Below are 23,442 nucleotides of genomic sequence, written 5' to 3'. Positions count from 1 at the left end.
GGGTTCTTCTTCTTTATTTCCTAAGTTGCTCGGACTCTTCACTTTCGGTGCGGCACCCGTTTTGACACGACGTGGGCGTGAGTGTGAGATCCATACTAGATCTGGTCTACCAATTTTGGGTACTTGGATCAAAATCGATAGAAAAATTCAGGACAGATACAATAATTTTTGACATCAAAACAAAAGTTAGGGTGAAATTGAAGAACATTGGATACCTTGTATATAGAAATTTCTATGTCAGTCCTTTTCCTTTTTATCTCCTTCCCGGATTCTCTTCTTGATCAATATTTTCTCCTTCTCGGAATATCTTATAAGTTTTCCACATAATGTATCATAATTTAGACATATTTTTATAACTCTATTTTTAGATATTTGAAGTATTTTTAGGGAAATCCCCGCACCTGTATATGTACCTGGATCTTTACCCACGAATCTTAAAATTTAGATTATGAAGGATCCGACCTCTATATCCGCAACCGTATCGGACACCCGCACCTGAGTCCGAGCAACTTAGCCTTATTCCTGCTCAATTTATGTGAAAGATACTATGATTGAGCCTATATGTTTCTGATAAATCTTGCATTGAAACATAGTTCTAGGGAGTAGGGAATTAAATACAATTGTGTTGATTAGGATAGAAGGTCGAGAATAAAGGTACTCCCTCTGTTTCAATTGAAATGACACACTTTCCTTATTAATCTGTTCCAAAAACAATGACATGTTTCTATATTTGGAAACAATTTAACTTTAAACTTTTCATTTTACCCACTTTACCCTTAATGAAAAGCTTTTATAGCTACAAAAATATCATGGTCCGACAAAGCTTTTGCCCCTTAAGCCTTTAGGACCACATGTTTCAAAAGTCTTTCTTTTCCTTAAATTTTGTGCCAAGTAAAACTACATCATCTAAATTGAAACGGAGGGAGTAGAAGGTTAGTTGCCGAGCGTCTTTCCCGTCAATTCTAGTAGCTGTATTACTATTCTCTTTTTTTTCTTTCTATTTCTTAGATTTGTAGTTACATGATGTTGCTTCTGCCTCGGTTTTATTCTTTAGCCTATTTTTGTTACTCCTCCCTTTTCCTTCTTTATTACTGCAGTTCTCATTCTTAATTGTTGTGCTTATGCTTGTCTGAACCGAGGATCTATCAGAAACAGTCTCTCTACCTGTATAAGGTAGGTTGAGGTCTGCGTACATAGTACCCTCCCCAGACTCCACCTGTGGGATTACACCGGGTGGTTTGTTGTTATGTTGATTATTTATACTAATCACTAAGAGTACTTTTTTCTTCTAAACTTTAGCTAGACCCTTCCAGGATATCTAAATTACAAATCTAAACTAAATCACATCTCAATGTCAGATTCATATGCGAATCTCTACCAATCTCACAATTTTAGACCTTCCCAACCGTATTTTTTTTAAACATAAATATTTCAGGAATAATACTAGTAAGTTAATAGGGCCTGTAAGCTTCTTGGTTTCACTTGCAAGTCTTAGATGAAACCATTCTCTCATTTACTCTAGACCTGAGATGGCGGATAATGTACCTCCAATCAATTGTCATCAATTTAATGAATCTCACCGGTGAAGAGTGATAAGTGTGAATTTTAACCACCTATTAGTATTTTCTTGCTTTAGTTTTTAGTCCGAAAGTAATGACTTTTGTCTCCGAATCTAATGAAAATGGGTGAATTGCAGGTGAGCTGGAAAATGTGAGCTCAATGGAGAAATCTAACTCAAAAAGGAAATATTTCTGCTAAGATCAGTCGGGAGGAAGATTGCAAGAGCAGTGTGGTCCGCAAAATTCCATCTGCAGCCACAAAAGCAAATGTGGCCCGCAGAAAATGACATGCGGCCGCAGACAAAGACCTGGAGCTTCAGGGATTTTTGGCAGAAGTGCGGTCGCACTTGAGGTTCGCATTGACAAGCCTGAAAGATCAGAGAAGACGCAATTGAACAAAGTTTGAAGCCTCCTCAAAGTGCGGTCCGCAGCAATTTAGTGCGGCCGCAGAAGCTAATGTGCGGCCGCAGAATTCCTCCAACTGAATGCACTCGCAACAGTAACCTACCAAAGTGCGGACCGCAGATGATAAAGTGCGGCCGCAGAACCATCCGAAGGGTATTTTTGTCAGGAATTTTGGAGCACTATAAATAGACGTGAAACATTTTTTTAGGGCATCTTTTTGTATTGTAGCAGCAGCTGGAGTGTAGGACCGGGACGACAATCCGGAACAAGTACAAGTGTCTCCTAGGCCATTCTGCCTTAATTTAGAAGAAATTGTTACCCACTTCTGTTTGGAAGCTAAATCTAGCTATTTCGAGTTTCTTTCTTGAGTACTTAGCTTAACACCCATTTTAAACTCTTTGTGGATTCGACCCCGACTCGTGTTGGGTTTATTATTGTAACGACCGTTTCATATTCCTTAATTGGGTGTGAATTGGACGTGATCAAAGAGCTACTCACTCACCTGTACAAGAAAAGCCATATCAACTACTAGTGACGTAATTACACCAATCACAAGCCCCAGAACGCCATTTGCCACCGTAGAAGAACCAATATCAATATCAACCTACAGAACACAAGCAACACATAAATCAAGTTCAACACCATAATATGCCCGGCACTATGCCACATCGTGTGTCTATGTAGCCTTAATAAAGAGGAGAGGGGCGTGGGTCTTTACTTCCAAATATGTAGGCCCGCGGATATAGTTGCAATCAACTGCTTTCCCCAGTAAACAAGGGGTACTTCCAACACTCTGACGCACAATCCAGGATCCCTGCATAAAAATGGTCAAAATTCCAAACACACATCATGATGAAGTCACAGTACTGAGGAAGACTGAAGGCGAGAGGAGCAGATGGGATTATTAATTAAATGAAAAATGTTAACATAATTATACGCCCTGTGTCCCAATTTATGCGGCGGTGTTTGACTCGACATGGAGTTTAACAAAGAAAGACTTTTGAAACTTGTGGTCTAAAACAAGTCATAGATATTTGTGTGGTTATAAATCATCTCATTAAGTTAAAGTAGGAAGTTTCAAGTTAAATTGTTTCTAAATAAGGAATCATGAAATTGTTTTTGGGACAGACTAAAAAGGAAAGCATGACACATAAATTGGGACAGAGGGAGTAGTAGAAACAGAAGAATCTCTCCAAGATGTCTACATTTAGCATGTTACCAGTTTTACATAAAATATCATTAGTTGAAGAGATTGGTAAACTAGTGGCAGCTTCAAGCTGATGTGGAGTACAACTCCTCTACATCACCAACACAAGTATATACATAAGAACTTCAAATTCAGAGAGAATCGTTTCAAAAGGGCCCTAAATTTTTCGATTCGAAAACTTCCACCAAAGTTTTATTTAAAGTATTTTTAAGTAATTCCATTATAAACTCCAAACTTCCACCATGACTTCTGGTCATCCTCCCTTTTGCTGCTCCCTTTCCATCCTCCCCTAGTCTAAAGATTTTCCTATGAACCTGAATTCTGAAAATACATCTCACTCACAGCCCCAACCCTGCTATTCACTAAGCTTTGAGATTTTTGTGTCCCCATGCTTCTAAAGAGACAAGTCTTTAAGAGTCAAAAAGCCATTACGTCTAAAAAATTACATGAGATCATATCTTAGTTAAAACATGCGAACTTTGTGATTACCGATAATACAGAAATGTCATTAAATCCATTCTACCTTAAACACCATCCCCCAGACAATATGAATTGAATAGAGAAAAGTACCTTCGGCACTGAAGGGATGAGCTTCATTCTACTGTTGCGGAAATCATCATCACCATCAACAAAACGTTGCAAGAGAGAACCAGGTGCTAGCTCTTTCATTACAAAATAGAAAACCATGCTGTAGTGAGTTGATCCGGGTACCTTTCAGAAGACAAATGTTGTCTACTTGTTTCATCATGATGCACTTGAAATATTAACCCAAATCAGGATACAGAAGGATTTTCTTACTTGAAGATTAAACACCAAAGAGAACAGTCCTTTCTCTGAAGCAACCTGGAGAATATGGGTGCAAGTATAAATATAAAGTGGTTCACCATGTAATGACTACAAAGAAGCAAAGCTTCAATATTATAGCAAAACCAGACAAGATGTGCAAAATAAAGCACATTGACTGAAGACTCTCTGGACCCTGCACTATGAGTCCATCAACCAGTAAATTGTACAGATCACCCACAGAAACACACCCCAACATAAGGCAATTAGTACATTAGCAGACCCTAAATCTGCACGAAGCTTTTGCAAAATGGACTTTAAACACTACACTTCACTCTTAGGGTTTGCAGATTCATTTGCAGAGAAATGTAGTACTCCTATATTACAGACATCCTGTACATAATTACGTCATTGTTAGCATTTTCTAAGTAGGTAATTTACCTTGTTAGGCCAAACTATTATATAACAAGACTTCGTATTGTCTTCAAGCAAATACAAGTTTCTGTACTTATGTTTCTTTTTCAACATGGTATCAAAGCCAAGGATAAAAAACACCAAACTTTAGTTCATCTCGCTCACAGGAAATTTTCCTACGAAGTCTGAAGGGTATTTATTTACTGTCTGCAAATTCATGGCAATTGTTTCGTCAGATCAGTAACCAATAATAGTAAGAGCTTTGTCTACGAAACAAACACAGTGGCTGCAGACTGCAAGGACACTGCACACATCTTAATCCACCATCATAGTCACTGTCATTGACTCATTGCCGGCACACCAGATAATCTCCAATCACTGTCATCAGAACCACACCAGATTCCGTCAAAGGCAGACCTGCACTAATACGGAGGAGGTGCACAGGTACGGAGGTACCTGTAAGCTTAGTTCTGAGTTCTGACTATGAATTTTTCTGTACGACCACTGCTAGAAATATTTTATATACAGTATATGGGCACCCGTTATCAGACAAGACCAAAGGGTGCACTAATCAGAGATGACTCTTCTAAATATTTTGGTGTTCGTAAAACGAGCCTCTATTATGGCGTTTTTTGTGTTTTGCAGTTTTTCCTTCTCTCTATCGAGTCAGAGTACACCTTCAGGAGATCAGCCAATTCATCTTAAGCATTGACTACGACTAGTTCCTGGAAAATGAGCCAGCTAATTCATCCACTGTATTGCCACCGATAAAGGACGTCAGTCGCATGTCCCGCTAACTCTTCATCTCTTAGACCTGGATCCTTGATTCAGTAGCTTCAGACCAAATGACCGATAAAAAGAACTTTGTTCTCTCTCTTCCATTATCCAGACAACCACTCACATTTACCCATTCTGAAAGAAACCAAAATCATGGCCCAGGCAGTTGGTCAAATTCCATTAATCAATCTCTAGCATGGTGTTTTATATGTTCTGAGTGTCATTTTAACGTTATTTCCATCAATAAAGTATAAACTCACTAAACGTCTTGATTATTCCATTAAAATTAATTTCATCTGTTTCTAAAATGGAGTTCAGGATGCATGATTGGTGAAGGGTGTGAATCACAAAGTTTCTGAATCCTCTTTCACATCATTAATTTTCACTGAGCCCCCTCTCACCCACAGCTGTCTTAGCCATCTGCATCGTTAAATTTCAGCTGATGATCCTGATCTTCCCTCTGTATCGTCAATTGATTGTCAGTCATGTAAACTTAAGGAACAAAAGCGTGCTTCATTCCCAAAACAAGCTGTGTCCCTTTCAAGATTGTTCACATTGATGTATGGAGACAAAATGACTTAATTCCAGTTTAGGTCTCCACATTTTGTAACCTTTATTTTGTCAACTTGGATGCTCTAAATTAAACACTATTATGAGTTTTTCTACATATTTATTGAGTTGTCCTGAAATTAAAACCCAATTAAAATTTTCCATCTGTAACTTGACAATGATATGTTCTATGTATCGCTTGAATTATTTTTGTTTTGGCAAGAAACACAAAACAAGCAGGTTTGACTAAAGTTATACGTTTCAAGTTGCTAATTTACATGTAGAGAAACAATCATAACAATCCTTAGCTAACCCTAATAGGTTTCTCATTCCCTTGAAATTTAGTCAAATATCACTTACTTGTGCTGCACAACCAGGACGCCTGGCAACATGATCCATGCGTTTAGTATCTTTGAACCAGTCAACCGCAACAAGCTCCATTAAATGTTTACCCCCAGGAGTCTGCATGGATATTTTCCAAAGAGATGCTCAACCAGCTTGCAAGAGATTATTAAACTAAACATAAAGCACTTATAAAGGGTACAATATACAAATTCAGGACCTTTGATTTGTCATAACAAAAATTCCTGCTACGAACTCGAAAGTTATTTCCATCAGATATTCTCCAGCAATTACGTCCACCATCATTGTCATTATGTCGAAGGTTACCCGAGAAAATGGACAAATCAATTTGCTCCAAAGGTTCTTCAAGGGCTTCAGCAGTACACAGACAATGTTAATAAGGAATTGAACCACCCCAATAAATATTTCACATATAGAAGTGAAATAAAACCATGTTAAGTCCTACCAGTCTTCTTCATTTCATTTTCAAAGCTGGGTGGCATTACCTGCAAAGAATCCAAGCCACGTGTTTAAAAGGAGACTCAGAAAATACATGAAATGATCTAAGAGTTCAAACCTCCTGATCGGCCCCTTGAAAATCTTCATCCTCATCAGAGATATCATCCATCATTGAAGCATTTCTATTTGCAGCATGTACTAGGTCTAAGGACGCAGTACGGTGATGAGAAGTCCCTAATTCGTGTTGACTCTTCTTGGAGATAGATGCTGATGTCATGTTAACCATAACTGGTATTCTCGGCGTAGCAGCCCTTTCGTCAGTTTGGGAAAAGTACTCGCGAAGTCCTGAAGTAAGATAATCAGAAATCAGTTTCAGATTGAGCTTTGATCTGTAAACACTATCAAAAAAGCTGTTCACTATGTACATTTTTCCCTTCTTACTATTTCGTCTTTCAACATTATGCGGGGCAAATAACTATCCCGACAAACTATTTTGCGCACAACAAGCAGTGCCGGGGAAAAAGGAGGAAGATAGTCCATCTTACTATTAGTCTTTTAACGAAACGGAAATAACCATCACTACAATCACTATTTTGCGCACAATAAGCAGTTCCCAGGAAAAGGAGGAAGACAGAAGATTCCTGAAGTCACATCACAAGCAGTGATCACTAAAGAAATTGCTCCAATGCTAAACACTACATATCATAAATAGCTCATGCACTAGCCTTGTTAATGCACTTTTCTTTTACTAGCCTAATTATTAGTATTTTCTTTTTTTTGATAAGGTAAAGATTAGCCTAGTTAATGCATATTAGAAAACTATGATATAACAAAAAACCTGTTTCAATGGATGTAACTTTCGCCTAGCATAAAAAGCTTACCAGCAACACTGTTTAACATCTGAAACAGACAATGCTGTTGAAAGGATGAGATATAGCCAACACCCCACCCCTTCAAATCGATCTGCATTAGGTGTTGGACTTGCGTTCTGGGCCTCCCATTACGAGGTTTGAGAGGAGAAATATTGAATCCACCACCTATAGATTTGAAAACTGGTTAGCATCTTTTGTCACAAATAAGATAGAAAGCTGCAGAATACCTCTGTGAAAGATATATAGCTACAACATTATTCCCAATTTGTATGGTTATCAAACAAATTTATTGCAAAGGAGTAAGAGAAACAAAGTTACTCTCTATATGAGCGCGAACATATCCAGGTACTGGACCACAATTCTCGTGCTCCCTAGAACGAAATAACACAACTGCAAAATGACAAAGTAAATCACGTATAGTCATAAATACCAAGGAGAGAATAAAAATTAGTAATTTTTTAGGGGTATGCTTACCATAGCTGCCATCGTCATTTCGACGCCAATATCGTACATAACAAAGATCACGAGGCCATATAAACCTGCATTGCATACAATGACATCTCAGCCAGAAACACCCAAAATAGTCCGCAAAAGAATTTCCTATTTCTATCTTCTTTTTCATTATATTTTCGTTTTTTTGGGGGGGTGGGGGGGTACTTTGTGATAATAAAAAAAATCATATTTATTTTCTTTCAGACAAAAAAGAAACAAAAGAACAAAGAAAGAACACAAACTCGTAGCTACTCAAATGGAATAAAAGTATTTTACTTATCAAAAAAAAAAAAAAGAACACAAACTCAGATGGCGTTTTAAGTAATTTAGGTTGTTTGGATTGAACATAGATGAACAATGAAGCTCTCTCTCCCAATATCAGTCCAGTACACCAAAACCTCCAAGAAGTAGCCAACTCGCCCATACACAGAGTTGAGTCCCATCTTTTAATTCAAATATTACTTAATACTCTTATGCTATAATACTATATTAGAAAGTGAAGAGAGTGTTGTATTTAAATGAAGTGAAAAAATTTCTTAAACTAAAAAGAGCAAATGTCAATGTAGGCAATATAACTGAACAAATAATTAGAAACAAGTATTTCCATCACCGAAAAGGGAAATTCTCAGAGACAAGCGACCGATTACACATACACAAACACCTTTTCTATATGAAAGCAAGCATGGATAACACAAGTGTACCCACACTCCTTGATGGACAAACAGCCAGGCTGAGAGTTGCCAACAAGCTCATTAGCATTTAACTGTGTAACATTCAACTCAGTTTCCTGCCGAAGCTAATGTAACCAAACTAAACAGATGTCAAACAGTACACATAAAATAGTCAAACACCCAACTACAGCACACTGAAGATCTGTAACCAGGGAAACATATTACGTCGAGAACCAATCCAGTTGAAGTCTGTGATATAGTATTGCTGTGTGTCCATCTACCTCCTCAACTAAACTACCATCCTGGAAGCTGCAGTCCCACCTGTTAGGCCAATTGAAAAGAGAGCCTGAACATCAAAGACTAACTGATAACTGAGACACAACTTACCATTAACTTGCCATGCTTTTCATTCAGACAAAATGGCTACATTATCCATATCACCTTATTAGATAGTTCAATGCAAGGGTGTAAAACCAAGTAAAGAAATATTGCAAAATTTCACAAAAAATAATCTGAATAGATCAATGATTTATGTCAAGCTGAATAGCTGAATGACAATAACTGCAATATAGTGTAACATTCCAAGCTCAAAAATTTCATTATTAGATCCAAAAATGCATTTCCTTCTTTATAACACCTAATTCACTTTTTTAGTTTAACTTTTTCACAACTTCATTGACATTATTGCATCAAAACATAAAAGGCCTAAAACAGTCTTTTGAAATTTTAAGTAGCATAATTAAAACAGCCCTAAATTAAGTTTCAGAATCATGCCAAAACCCCGCATCATGTAAACCAGAAGAATCTCCTGATTTAAATGCATAAATCCCTGATCCAATCACAGAAATGCATGCAAGAATTTCTGAGCATGAACCGGTTCCACAAAGTAATATAGACAAACATCTAAGAATAAACCCAAAAGGAATGAACAGACAGGAATAAGAAGCATAGAACACAGATCATACATAGAGAATACAGTTAGCTTGGACAAACACAAGAATCATTCTGAAAATAGGCATTCAATTTTCACCAAAAAGTCTCAGGAGTAAATCTCCACCCAAATGTTGGTCCAACACTTTGAAAGGATAGAAAAAAATATTACACAACTACAAACAGAATCATCTTTCCCCTTTGGCATGTCATCTTACTGCAGCTCTGTTACAAATGCATCAAATGTAGAATCTGTTTCAAATCTTTGAAATGCTTATAACTCCAAAACAGCATACATCAGTAAACAAAAGAGCGTTAAGAACATAAGCTGGCTAATAAATGTTCAAGCATTAGATCTTCAACCACCTCATAAAACTGTCAGGATGTAAAGAGAAGGAAGCTGAAAATCAAAGAAGGTACATAATTAGAAATGATGGCATACAATAGGTTTTTCAACAGAACCACAAATAGAAATACATGCAAGAGCGGAAAGATTACCCAAAATGCTCCTTTTAACACCAGTTAACAACAAAGAACATCCTTCTAGAATACTGAACTAAGCCATTTTGAAGGTTACTCACTCTATGATCACAACATACCTTACAAATGATGATTTTTAACCACACTAACAACCCCAAATCACAATTAAGAACTTAAAAAAATTAAGTGGGGAGTTAGACCAGTAAATAAACAAGCAATGTAAATGATCCTGCTTACTTTGGACAGAACATCTAGCCTACTTGTCCTCAAATTGTTGCATCAGGATTTCTCTGATATCTATCTTTCTCTTGAAATAAGAGTCTTTAGTTATTTATCAGGAAAGAGACTCTGCTTGGGATTATTTAAGTTAAACGCAGAGATTAATACTTTTTAAGTTAAACCTAGAATTCGCTATTTAAAGATTATATTAATAAGTAGTTATCATTTATCAGCATCTGTGTACTCGAATGATCGACAAAGATTTCCCTCGACATCGAGCAACTTTGCGCAGGAATCACTGTCAAGCCTAGCAAGCCTCATAACAAAATCGAGTATATATTGAATGGATGTAATCCCTATCTATCCCAGTTTTACTGGACGTTCAGTTCGGAATGTACCAGAAAAGTTGATATACTCGCTATAAATTCGAATAGTCAACAACTTCTGCATGTTTAAAGTAATCTTACTCGTTTTATGATACTAATATAACCATGAAATTGTCTCCTTAGTACACCAAATTATAATTGCTAAAACCTTTTTGTTTATTCTTACAACCAAGTATGCAAGCCAAATTGGCTACTTGCTACTCATTCCCAGTCAAACTATGTTAGATTAAACGAAACAGAGATGTTAGAGAGAGTAAGTAGTAAGTACCAGACAACCAGTAAAAGCAGGAAGTAACTTTAGGTACCAAGGCAGGACTACTTATGGAAGTTCAGTATGGGAATAAGAGTAAAGTTCGCCTCAGAAATGACTGCCATTTTAAATCTACAACCCTACAATTTAACAAGTACAGAAACTAACCACCAGAGCACTTAAGAAGGAAAATGAAACATGAACACTATTACGAATAAATTGACAATGTTGAGCACCCACTCAAAACGTGTTGCATCCATGCTCATTACAAGCTCAAATATTTCTTCACAACTAGCCTCCACAACCCCAGCAGCCTTCATTGCTCTACTGCAGCTCTTTGGCTACACAGAAACAAAGTGAGACATCATAAAAACACATTGAAATGCCCTATTTTTAGATTGAAAGCATTGAAAATTTCAGAACGCCCTATTCTAAGTTATGTTATGCGTAGGCCAGAAAAGAACGTAGCACTGAGTCATACTAGAAAATCAACATCAAGAAGCTCCTCAAATAAGCGAAGCCCTGCAACATCCATCAGTAAAGAAGTCAAAATCCAGGAAGACATCACATAGTAACTGTTCAACAACTAATGACAATAATCTATCACCCAGAAAATGAACAAAGAGAACATTGGTTCTAACAGTTGCATAAGAAAACAAGTCTACTGGAAGAGAGCTTGATCAAATCCACATACCGTTTTGGCATTGAAGCAACCGCCAGTACTTTCTCGAGAACGCTTGATTGCTAGCATTCTGGTTTGACAAATCTGAGTCTAATTCCTTTGTCCAGTCAACCACCGACTCAGGAAGACCTGACAATTAATGATGCGGAAAAATCCCAGTTTGAGTGAAAAGTACACATTAGATCAGGAACAAAAGCAAATTAACAACCATTTCCAATTGTAGTCCTTCGCAGCAAGTTTGCATGAGAATCATCTTCATCCTCAGCAGCACTTAACCTACAAAATTGGAAAAGCACTTGATTTGTAAAAGCTGAAGTTCCTTTTTTTTTGGATAAGGTAAAGATTTTACTGAATGGTACCAAGATGGTACAGAAAAAGATGACTGTGCCTTTCGCAAAAAAAATCTGCATAAACACTGCCAAGACGCCCCATGAATGAGTGAATGTTATATTAGAAGATATAAATGGCACGGTCAATGACAGGAAACATAGCCCTTCAAGTTTGTCGGTTCTGCAATTTGCTAAATTTTCAATGCCTAGTTCTTTGATACTCCCTAATTGAATGCCTAGTTTTGTTTCTGAAGAGTCACTTTGACCAACTTTTAAAGTGAAATAAAAGATGATACAGCTATTTTCTTTAGTTTAGATATTTGGATACCCTGTAAATACAAAACTAAACATTATACAAGTGATTGCATTATAAAAATGTCTTGAAATACTGGCAAAAGTTCTGATGAAAGATGCCAAAGTTGAATTCTCTAAAAGCAAAAGCAGGGCATTTAAATGCAGAACAAGAGTAGCAAAACTAACAGAGTCCATTCAAGAACCCCATTGCCTTGGATTTTGAAGGGAACATGCACTTCACTTGTAAATGAATTTATTTCCTAAAAGAGCATGAAAAATGTGGTCAGGCACCTGACAGACACAAACTAATTACTTTTAGGGCCTGTTTGGCTTGAATTATGATCTGATTATGATCATTAAAACAGACGACTATTGTAAAATCAATTATTATGTCGGTACTAGTCAACAGAACAATTCCATACAGTGGTAACCGACTACTTATGATAAACTAACTTAATTTGAAAAAGTGATAAAATCGGCTGACTAAATCCAAACCAAGCAGAGTCTATACATGAAAAAGAAAAGAACAAAGACAAAAGAAAAAAACCAACTGTGTTGATATGATTAGATTACCATTTTGTCTGTTTTATGTATGGGGACTTGGTTTTCACATCATTGGCCAGCTCCCTGACTAGGTGAAGGCATATTAAGCAAAATAGTAATCCAATAGGCAAGGATATACTCTAAACATACTTTAATCTCTCTCCAGAATTTCTTTAATCAAATTATAGATGTGTATAAATAAAAGCAGTAGCTAGTAAAGTTGGAGGACAAAAATGCCTCCTAAGTTCCAATGCTTTGCCTGGACAGTTCTCAATGAGGTTTGCCTCACTCGAGATAACCTCACCAGAAAATGTATACAGGTGGTGAACAGGTGCTACATGTGTGTCCAGATTTCAGAAAGACATTGGCCATATGTTTCTTCATTGCCCAGTTGCAGTCGACCTATGGAACATGTTCCTATCCCTTTTCGGACTCAATTGGGTAATATCTCATAGAGTGAAGGAGGCCTATCAAAGCTGGTGCACTTGGAAAGTTGACAAACCAACAACAACAACAAACCCAATGCAATCACACAAGTGGGGTCTGGGGAGGGTAATGTGTACGCAGACCTTACCCTACCTTATGAAGGTAAAACTTGAAAAGTTGACAAAGCCATCAGGAATATCTGGTCGATGATCCCTGCTTGCTATTTTTGGTTTATTTGGAATGATAAAAAACGCAGATGCTTTGATGGAGTATCAACTTCTACCCAGATGCTGAAAGCTAGATGTCTTGTTTTTCTTTTTAGCTGGGTTTACCACTCTGTTTTGGAATTGCCCAGTACAGATCCTAGACTCTGTTAGCTCCTTATCTTTTGTTTAGGAAGCTCCTACGGAGCTAACGTCATCTTTATTTTTAAGTTTAACAGTCATGATCTCTATAGTAACTTTACTTTCTGTAATTTGCATCTTCCTGATGTATTATTTTTATACAGCAACTTCATCAGGAAAAAGTTGTTAAGAATTGATATGACTTCGAATGAAAAAACACAGCAAAGAAAAGAAACAATATTGGGTCCACATATTCGGCAGAATAATTCTATACGATGCAATGCAAATGCACACAATACTTACTGGCTTTCACGATCTGATGAGGAACCGTTCCTCCCACTGTCCATTCCGGATTTGTACTCGAAGGAGACATACTTATTACCATTAGCACCTTTTGACTCTTGATGCTGCATACTGTCAACATGTTACAACCTCCATCCATATCTGGGAAAAAGGAGGAGGCAGGGGGAGAATGTACGTCTGAAAAAGACATAATACACGGGATAATTAACAGACAGAAAAGACGAAGAAACAACCTGATCAATCACCGATTCGATCTTTTCTTTCCAAATAAGTGCCTCCTGAATGTTGAAAGCTGCCATCTGGAACAATATTATAATTTGAATGAACGAATCTCTTAAAAGTTTATAGCATCAGCGAAATATAATCCTAATGGTGAAACAAGTAAATTGCAGATAGGAAAGGAAAAAAGACACCGACCAGAAATTGTCAATCAAAAGGAAGTTGTCAAGACCAGAGGCGGATTTAGGGGGGCGCAAGGGTGTTCACTCGAACCCCCTTCGCCGAAAAATCTGGTTTTTACCTTTATATATTATGTTTTGAATCCCCTACAGACAACCCAAAAGCATGGCTTAGTGGTCAAGGGGGTTCAAAACCATTATGAGGTCATTGATTCAATTCCCACTAGCTACAATCTCTTTAAATTTTTTAACTTATTCCTTTTTTGAACCCCCTTCGCAGAAGGCCTGCCTCCGCCACTAGTCAAGACTAAATCATAAGAGTATCAAATCTAGATTGTGCCCTAGTCAGCTTAAGTTCTAATCAGCTCTTTCTCCACCTAATGAAGTTAGAATTTGCAAAATAAAATCCCTAACATGGTAAAGCATCCAGTACATATCCAAAAAAGTGCCTCCTGTGTCAATTGTTAAATTATATGAAGAATGTGACCTGACTATCAGAAGAGACTAAAGTAAATGAACAATGTGAATATGGCGCCCAAGGAGTGGCCTATTGTTCAATGAAGTGGGTGCAAACCTTAGACGCCAAGGTTCAAATGAAATCCCAATCGAAACAAAAAATACTATGTCATTTCTTTCCATCTGTATAAGTCTTGGTGGGCAGAGTTACCCAGTACATGGGCTGGTGGAAGGTAGCAAGTACCCACTGGATTAGTCAAGGTGTGCACAAGTTCGTTCAGATATCACCATTAAAAGAAATTGAAGAATGTGAATAAGTTGTGAAGCAATGAAGCAGGAACAAAAGAATGAATTTAAAGCCATGCAAAACACACCTAAGATGGCAAAGTAAATTTTTGGAGCATGCATAGAGAAGAAAAAGGGATATACACACCGTCATTCGATTATACTTCTCTCTCTTGTTATATATTGATAAGACATAAACCATCTGCCAAGGACAGAGAGAAAAGTATTAATACCCTCAATATAAAAGCCAAATAACTAGTTATCAAGAATATATCGCGGCACACATCATATATACCGTTGCAGGATAATATACAAAAATCCATATAATATATAAAAGTTCACTATTCAGTAGAAGATAAGCCATGCACAGATGAACTAACACTTGCAAGTTGAAACAGGGAGAGGAGGAAGAAAGGAAAGTGGAAACATATTAAATTCTTCACCTAAGCGAACTAAATAGCTTTAGCTCAATCTTGTGTCACAAGTGAAAAGATTATAAAAAAATGAAAATGTTATACATTCTAACCCCTTCATAACAAGTCTGAGAGCATGGAAAAGCTGGCAATCTCACACTTATGTTTCCTAATAACAAGATGAATGACCCATTCCCTTCATTTTTACTTATTACTATCTCTTATACTCCCTCCGGTCCAATTTAAGTGACATAGTTTGAATTGACACGGAGTTTAAGAAAGAAACGAACACCTTTAAAACTTGTGGTTTTAAACATGTCAGAAATTTGGGTGGCTACAAAACTTTTGACTTGTGGCCTTCTACATGTCACAATATTTGTATGCCTATAAAAGTTTCTCAAGGTAAAATTGTTAATATAAAAATTATTTCCAAATATAGAAGTGTGTCATTCTTTTTGGAATGGACTAATAAGGAAATAGTGTCACATAAATTGGAATGGAGAGAGTATTATACTTTCATATAGAGTCAAAAACAGCCAGAGACAAGCGTAAGAAACTTCATAACCAATGCAACACCATAAGATTCAGGTGTTTATAATGTTGGTGTAAAGCTGTCCAGAGTATGGCAAGGCAGTGAGTTGAATGTTAAAGACGTGAACAAATGTAGATTTGTGACAGAAACTCTCCTAAAGAAATTGATTGATATTTCTCTATTCAAGAACTGACTCCCTCTTTTTAATGGGTAAAATTTAATCAAGAACTAAAGGTTGAGTGTACAGATCAAGTTAGATGAAGGACAAGTTGATGGTGTATTTACATTGAAAACGTGCTACAGAATACTCACAGGAAGATCATCTGGTACTGTAGCAGACCCTTGGAAGACAATATGGAAATCTACAGCTCCAGCTAAACTGGAGTGCTTTGTTAGAAAGTTATGTAAATAACCCTAGTCCCACATGGAATAGGAGTAGAATATGTATTGCGTATAGTTATAAATAGGGCTATCGTAAAACACTTAACAGAATATATCAATAATAAATTTTCTCTCGTGTATTCTCACATGCTTTATCTGGTTGGTGTTAGAAGAGGCATGCCTCACCCAATATAATTTTAAAAAAATAGACATACAACTCAACAACATCTGTCATATGTTTTGCGGAAAGTGAAAAATACTGTAAACTGTTTATCTATACACTGTTCAGTGGCCTTATAAATCTGGCAGATGTTTTACAACATTTTGGGGCTGAGATGGGCTATGCCCAAGCTCTACATCTGAAATTTGCTAAAATGTTGGAGCAGGAAGGGCATGTCAAAAGCAGAGAAGAGCGCTTGGAACACCATATCAGCATGCATATGATGGTCTATAAGGAAGGAAAGAGATGTCTTAACTTTTGAGGGACAATATAGCTCTACTCTTAAGATTGTTACCTTTCTCAGAAAAAATATAGCTCTACTCTTACGTTCAAATCAGATTGTATTTTTTTTATTTTCCTTTTGGTGCAATCTGAAAACTGTAAATGATGCTGAACAATTTTAAGAGTCTCTACATAGATAGACAGGGTTTCCGGGTTTTTTTTTGGGAGGGGGCTTTTTGCTGGAATGTAAGCACAGCACAAAATTTGTGTTGTTTGTTTCTTTATAAAAATATTTACCTGTTCATAAAGGATTCCTACCACACAAACAACACCAAGTCACCACAATTCTCCACCTTTTCAAATTACATGCCATCAAGATCATATTCTACCCTGTATACCAAGTAAAAGAGGCTACTTTCTTTGGTGCCTTGGTGCCCCACAAATTCCTCCATACCTCAGTCTCCATCCGCCGCCTGTCATGGATGGCCCTCCACGAGTTATCCCCGTCTATTTCTCCAAAAGTGACCATACACTTCCTGTCATTCATTACACCAAGACCTGTTGGGAATACTTCAAAATTGTTCCCCCACACGACATATGTTCCAAAACACATTCAATGTGTTGTGAGAACCTTTGTCTTGTATTTATAATCCCTTACTCATTCACCGTAAATAGTCAATGTATCCCTAAGAACCACTCGTTGCTTACATCTCCATATTGAGCCACGTTATTACATTCCTCCCTAAAGCATTGTAACTTTGAGAGCCACTCAGTGCTTATGTCTCCAAAATAGCCATTATTACTTTCCTTCCTAAAACATTCTCCTCCTGAACCAACCTCACAACCACTTTCCAAGCAATATCATATTAGATATAGATATTCTCCAAATTCCTAGCACCCTCAATCCCTCATAGATGGGGACGATTATCTATGAGGACTCTTTTTTTTCTTTTTTTTTATTTCTTTTTGGATAAAGTATATGGGGACAATTATCTTTCTCAATTCTACAAATTCTTTTCTCCTCCTTTACCTTCTTAAAAGAAGTCTCTCATCAATTTGTCTCCAATGGCAACGAGCATGCAAAATAAAGATACATGAATTTTCAAGAAAGTACTACTTCAACAATTTAATTTTTCCCTCGGTTAAAGATATCTTGTATTTTCTAACCACGTAACTTCTCAAATTTCTCAATTACAAGTCGTCAAAGCTCCTTATCCTACAACTTCCAGCCAAGTGGCAACTCCAAATACGTTGTAGGTGAAATGACATCTTCCCTTTTATAATGATGGTGCTTGGGCCAACTTGCATGTACCTGGATTATTCCACCGTATATCAGCAACTTCTTACTAGCACATGTGTCAGGTAACTTTGCCACCTAAGACTTAGACAGATGGAAGAAATCCCTAACTTTATTGTCTCTGCTCATATTTGAACCCTGTTCTCCAAGATTTTCTTCACCATCTTCATTGACCGCAAGGCCACACCGTTGGGTGACATCTTACATCAGCCTATCTGTGTACAACAACAACATACCCAGTAAAATCCCCCTAGTGGGATCAGCCTATCTGTGTATGAACTCAAATTTCTATATGTTAGTCCCTTTGTCCAATTTATGTCGCACACTTTCCTTTTCAATCTGTCCCAAAAAGAATGTCGTCTTTCTATACTTAGAAATAATTTAACTTGAAATTTTACTTTTACCCTTAATTAGTTGATTTCCGACCACACACATGTATAAGGCTTGTTTATAACACAAAATTTAAAAAGTTTTCCTATATTTCTTAAACTGGTATATTTTCAAACGGTGTGACATAAATTGGGTCGAAGGGAGTAATACAAGTTCTAAACAGCTTTGAACCACACCGAAGTTTTTTGACGCCCTAGGAAAATCCCACATTGACAAAACACGGGAGAGATGCTGGATATATAAGCAAACAAGCCTTAAACCCTAATGACGCGTTTTAAAGTCGTGCAGGGCTAAGCTTGAAGTGGACAATACTACCAGTGAGTTGGGCTGTTACATATGGTATCAGCTACTCCGCGTGCAACCTTGAACAATGGTGGGGCAAACGTCAGCGGTCAACTGAATTAGGCGAATATAACATCTTTGATAAGGTGGTGGAGCAAACCTCAACGAGGACGCTAAGTCCCTAAGGTAGATTGTATATGACATCCAAGGTGATTCCACATCAACAAAACACGGGAGAGATGCTGGGTAAATAAGTAAACAAGCCTTAGACCCTAATGACGTGTTTTAAAGTCGTGCAGGCCTAGGCCTAAAGTGGACAATATCACTAGTGGATAGTTGTTACTTATAAATATGTGACTTCTAGGCAAATCCTACAACGACACAACACGGGAGAGATGCTAGTTATATAAATAAACAATTCTTAGACCGTAGTGACGCGTTTTAAATCCATGCGAGCCTAGGCCCAAAGCGGACAATATCGCTAGTGGGTTGGGCTGTTACATATGGTATCACAGCCACTCCACATGCAACCTTGAACGATGCTAGGGCAATACTCAGCGAGGACACTAAGTCCCTAAGGAGGTGTGTGTCACATCGACAAAACACGAGAGAGATATTGGGTATATAGGTAAAAAAAGCCTTAGACCCTGATGACACGTTTTAACGTCATACGGGCCTAGACCCAAAACAGACAATATCACTAATGTGCTGAGCTGTTACAAATTTTGAGCGCATACCTAAGTCGTCTAGCCTGTCTCATAGAATATCATAATAGAGTCAATAAACATCAAGTAAGATGCTCTCAGTCTTATGCTTTTTTTCAACACCTATCCCTAATCCCTGAATGAAATCTCACACAACAATCTTCAAAGCGCCTCCATTATAAGATTTCAAAAAAATGGAGACAAATGGTATCCTCGTCGGATACTACTCGAACCTAAAATTTCACATAGAGTACCTTCAACAGGATGGAAAAATGATGACAAAGTTATGTAGTGTCTTATCGCTTCTCAACATGCACGCAAACCTCTTGTTTTTTTTACAATCGAGAAATACTCAAGAACAAGTGGCACACAATTCAAAACTCAGAAGAAAATGGGTCCACCCCTCTACCCTTCTCCACTTAATACCAGGCTTTTGTCTACAATAGGATTCGAACCTGAGGATTAACCACATGAAGTATTGCACTCTTACCACAAGACCAAAACCATGGGGGCCGCACAAACCTCATTCTTTCAAACACATAAAATAAAAATTACCCTAATTAGCACGACAATATGCTTTCCCAATAAAAAATTGCAGAAGCTTCTCACTTGCTAATCTCAAATCTGCAATTCATTTGCCATATGAATTGCATCAAGTATTTGGTAGTGAAACTATGTCCTCTAAGATAGATTTAGAGAAGCTCTCCACCTTGCAATCCCTATTCTATTATAATTGAGTTCAAGATCTAAAATTGGACAAGATAGTCATGTTTTCTTAACCCTACAAAAATGTTATATAGATCCTTAAAACTCTCTGCCACGCCTATGTTGATCCCGCATAATTTGGATGAGAAAGTATCGGCTATGCACTTGATTTGGTAAACTAACCTTGGGTGCTTTGACCACGGCTATTGCCAAGAAGCATATGTTGGTATGGTCTTTGGTTTTGATTTACACACACTTTATGAATATTTTAAAGTAGAAAGTTCGTTATTACACGAAGTATATTCCTGGGATAAAAATACAAGGTATTAAAAAATAAATTATTTATACTAGTTTTTGATGAAGAATTTATTTATCCTAGTTTTAGTTCAACAACTTTTCAATTAATTATTAAAATATATACATATATGTGTCATAACTTTCATTTATTAGCTAGATTTCTCAACACTTACTGTACTCATACCCATAATTCTTAATCCTAAGATTTAGGCAATAATGAACTCGTGATCTATAGGCCACAGGTTCGAGCCGTGGAAGCAACCACTAATACTTGTATTAGGTTAGGTTGTCTACATCACAACCCTTGGGGTGCGGCTCTTCCCCGGACCCTGCGTGAACGCGGGATACCTTGTGCACCGGGCTGCCCTAATGAATTTGTCATCTAAATCTACACCTACACCGGATACCCACACCTGTGTTCGTGTAACATAACCCTATAATACTTCAAAGTTCAAACTTATACCCACCATTTTCACCCTTAGTCTGCAATAACGCCTGAACTCTAGAAGCTACTCTAAGTTGGTTTTACATCACGAGATAACTTGATAGTTGACAAATCCTGATCACACCCCCTCAATTGAGAACAGATTAAGAAAATTACAGGATTATCCAATTAAGTATATTTAATCACTTATTCTAGTGTTAAACTAAGAAGCAAGGGCAAGTAATTGAATGGCAATTCTGGCACTTGCTTATTTAAGTAAGAGTTAGTAAGTTAAACAAAACAACTCCTTTCTCGAATTGCATTAGTACTACATTCCTAACTAGCTTCTCAATATATAAGTTATAACATTGGAAAAACAATGTGATACATTGATTTTTTTCCTCTATCAAAGAAATGTGATAGAAGCCACGCTCACATTTAGTGAACAAGTTATACTTGGAATATAATGTGAGGATTCATAGTCCAATAATTATTATCTCACATTGAGTGTGGTATAAAAATAATACGACGATTGTGGTACGAGTAATCCGGCGATTGCTTATACCGGAACTAATGCAATCAAGCGCGGAATAAAATAATCCCACGTTTTATCCCGGGTTGTTACCCCTTATCCTTCTAATCTAAGAGGTTCTAATGATTCATCTATATGTGCATTTCAACCAAACATATCCAAGTCCAACAATAACAGTTTATCAATTTGGACCCACCACACCCACTATTGATCAGTATCTCCCAAATAAATTTACTAATCCGTGTATATAATGGAAAACAAATATCGACAGCAGTTCAGAACAACTCACATGTCCATGGTGAGTCTTCAATCCGCGATCTTCCACCCGACAATTGCCATCTATTAGAAGAGTCTTGACTGGAACCTAATGATCATGGCAACAACAGACATCAAACATTTAAGCGCTTTTATATAAAGCACCAGTTTAACAACTCCAAAATCACTGCATTTCAACTCCCTACACTAAGTCTGTAACAATTCAATTTAAAAGGTCAAGTAATCTGAATTCAAAGTCACAAAGTACTGAACAGCTGACTATCAATTTCAAATTCAAAGAAAATGGAATTAAGGAAACTCACCACATTGTCCTGAGGCTTCTTCTTGTAATAGGCCAATAATCGAGTCTCAAGAACAAAATAACGCATATGAATATAGGATTTCCCAATCTTCCTCCTCCCATACCTCACCATCCATCCCTCATACACCACTTTCGACATCCAACAACTCTCCAATTATATATTTACACGTTTTCAGATTCCAAATTGTTGAAACCAAAAAAAAAAAAAAAAAACTCCAGATATTTTCAGAAAACCGGAAGATCAGTGAAAAACCTCACTTCCGCCAATTCGATTAACACTACGCCACACTATCGATCATCATTATTCCAAATTCAATTAAAAAAAAATTCCACCAAAAAAAAAAAGAGAACAGACTGAAACCAAATGAACACTCCGAAATTCACTAGACGATTACAAAACTTTATTCAAAATTGATGATCGCAGCTAAAACAGTTCGAATCTCCTCAATTTGTGAAGGAAAAAAAAAAGCAGCGCGTAGAATGAGCTAATGTGTGAGTGCAACCTAGGTGGCTTTACTTGAGATAGTAAAATATATGTGCGTGCACACAATTATGGAGCTAGTGCATCTACTGGAGTACACACACAGAGAAAAGAGATACAACATATGTATCTGTAGGTAGAAAGAAGGAGGATGAGGGGCGGGGAGGGGGAGAGGGTCACATGATCTCCGCAACCAGAATTGCGAGTAAAATGGCCGGCGAAGGGAAGAGAAAGAAACAGTGGGAAGAATTGGGATTATCAAATAAAGTTTTACATAAAATATAAAAGCTCTTTATGTTTCTTTTTTATTTTATCGCATAAAGTTCCTTTCCTTTTTTTTTTTTTTTTGGTTGGTGTATTTGGATAGAAATTGATTTTGATTTCCCTGGGACTCGTTTAAGCACCAGGTGGCAAGTCAACTTCAGCGTCTGATGGACATTTACTGGAAGGTGAGGGAATATGATCTGACAGACACAATTGTGTTTGCCACGTTGTAATTGAGACATGATTGAGGGTCTTGGAGCGGGGGTGACGGTATATGATTAGTTGTAAACGTAAGACAAGTTGGCATTTTCCCAAAAGATTGATCTTTTATGGTACACTTCATTACAATCATTTGTCCTTTTCTTTGCCAAACGACGATAATGTGCTTGATCTTTTGGTTTTCTGTCCTTTTCCTTGTTTAATAAATTGAGACCTTCAATGAATTTTGTCGAATCATTCCCAAAGTATAATGTGAAGATACGATTTGTTATATAGGGTGTGAGGGAAGTCGCATTAGAACCTGTTTAGAGTCTGTTTGGAAAGTTACCTTGTAATTGGAATTGGTGTAATTACTAGGGTAGTAATTATACACCCTAGTAATTACACAGTTGTGTAATTACGACGACATATTTGTTTGTCATAATGTAATTATAGTGTAATTACAAGTTTACTGTTTGGTTGCACAAGTGTAATTACACAGTTAGATTAAATTTCAAATTAAGTAATTATCAAAACTTAAGAGTTAATATAATAAATATATGCATATAAATTTTTATAAGATAAACGATATTATATTTTGTATTTAAGATATATATTTTTTCGTGAATATACATTAATTTAGTAATCATATATTTATAACTGATATT

At 36.9% G+C, this 23,442-nt stretch overlaps 1 protein-coding gene across 2 annotated transcripts in view; it reads right to left on the bottom strand.

Moving 5' to 3' along the window:
• Window positions 1–22,622, bottom strand: part of LOC109207040 (protein ENHANCED DISEASE RESISTANCE 2-like) — a 27,549-nt gene extending 4,927 nt beyond the window's left edge. Inside the window, exons 1-22 of one of the 2 annotated variants that reach the window (XM_019369924.1) lie at window positions 21,833–22,622; window positions 21,544–21,618; window positions 15,004–15,057; window positions 13,950–14,015; window positions 13,717–13,820; window positions 11,686–11,753; window positions 11,490–11,606; window positions 11,277–11,317; window positions 11,036–11,136; window positions 8,756–8,851; window positions 7,842–7,906; window positions 7,686–7,757; window positions 7,377–7,532; window positions 6,614–6,840; window positions 6,503–6,542; window positions 6,257–6,408; window positions 6,055–6,156; window positions 3,970–4,014; window positions 3,742–3,882; window positions 2,683–2,778; window positions 2,467–2,568; window positions 26–522 (exon numbers count right to left, since the gene is read on the bottom strand). In XM_019369924.1, the coding sequence (XP_019225469.1) occupies window positions 517–522; window positions 2,467–2,568; window positions 2,683–2,778; window positions 3,742–3,882; window positions 3,970–4,014; window positions 6,055–6,156; window positions 6,257–6,408; window positions 6,503–6,542; window positions 6,614–6,840; window positions 7,377–7,532; window positions 7,686–7,757; window positions 7,842–7,906; window positions 8,756–8,851; window positions 11,036–11,136; window positions 11,277–11,317; window positions 11,490–11,606; window positions 11,686–11,753; window positions 13,717–13,820; window positions 13,950–14,015; window positions 15,004–15,057; window positions 21,544–21,618; window positions 21,833–21,970 (2,064 nt within the window). In that variant the 5' untranslated portion in view covers window positions 21,971–22,622 and the 3' untranslated portion in view covers window positions 26–516. Of the gene's footprint in view, window positions 1–25; window positions 523–2,466; window positions 2,569–2,682; window positions 2,779–3,741; window positions 3,883–3,969; window positions 4,015–6,054; window positions 6,157–6,256; window positions 6,409–6,502; window positions 6,543–6,613; window positions 6,841–7,376; window positions 7,533–7,685; window positions 7,758–7,841; window positions 7,907–8,755; window positions 8,852–11,035; window positions 11,137–11,276; window positions 11,318–11,489; window positions 11,607–11,685; window positions 11,754–13,716; window positions 13,821–13,949; window positions 14,016–15,003; window positions 15,058–21,543; window positions 21,619–21,832 lie in introns of those variants that run through there. The other variant, XM_019369923.1, reaches the window with a different exon arrangement.
• Between the last annotated feature and the right edge of the window lie 820 nt (window positions 22,623–23,442).

The sequence above is a fragment of the Nicotiana attenuata genome, unplaced genomic scaffold (genome assembly GCF_001879085.1).
Source record: "Nicotiana attenuata strain UT unplaced genomic scaffold, NIATTr2, whole genome shotgun sequence".
Taxonomy (NCBI): domain Eukaryota; kingdom Viridiplantae; phylum Streptophyta; class Magnoliopsida; order Solanales; family Solanaceae; genus Nicotiana; species Nicotiana attenuata.
The sequence above is the reverse complement of the archived record's forward strand: the minus strand, read 5'-3'. Positions and strand labels throughout refer to the sequence as shown.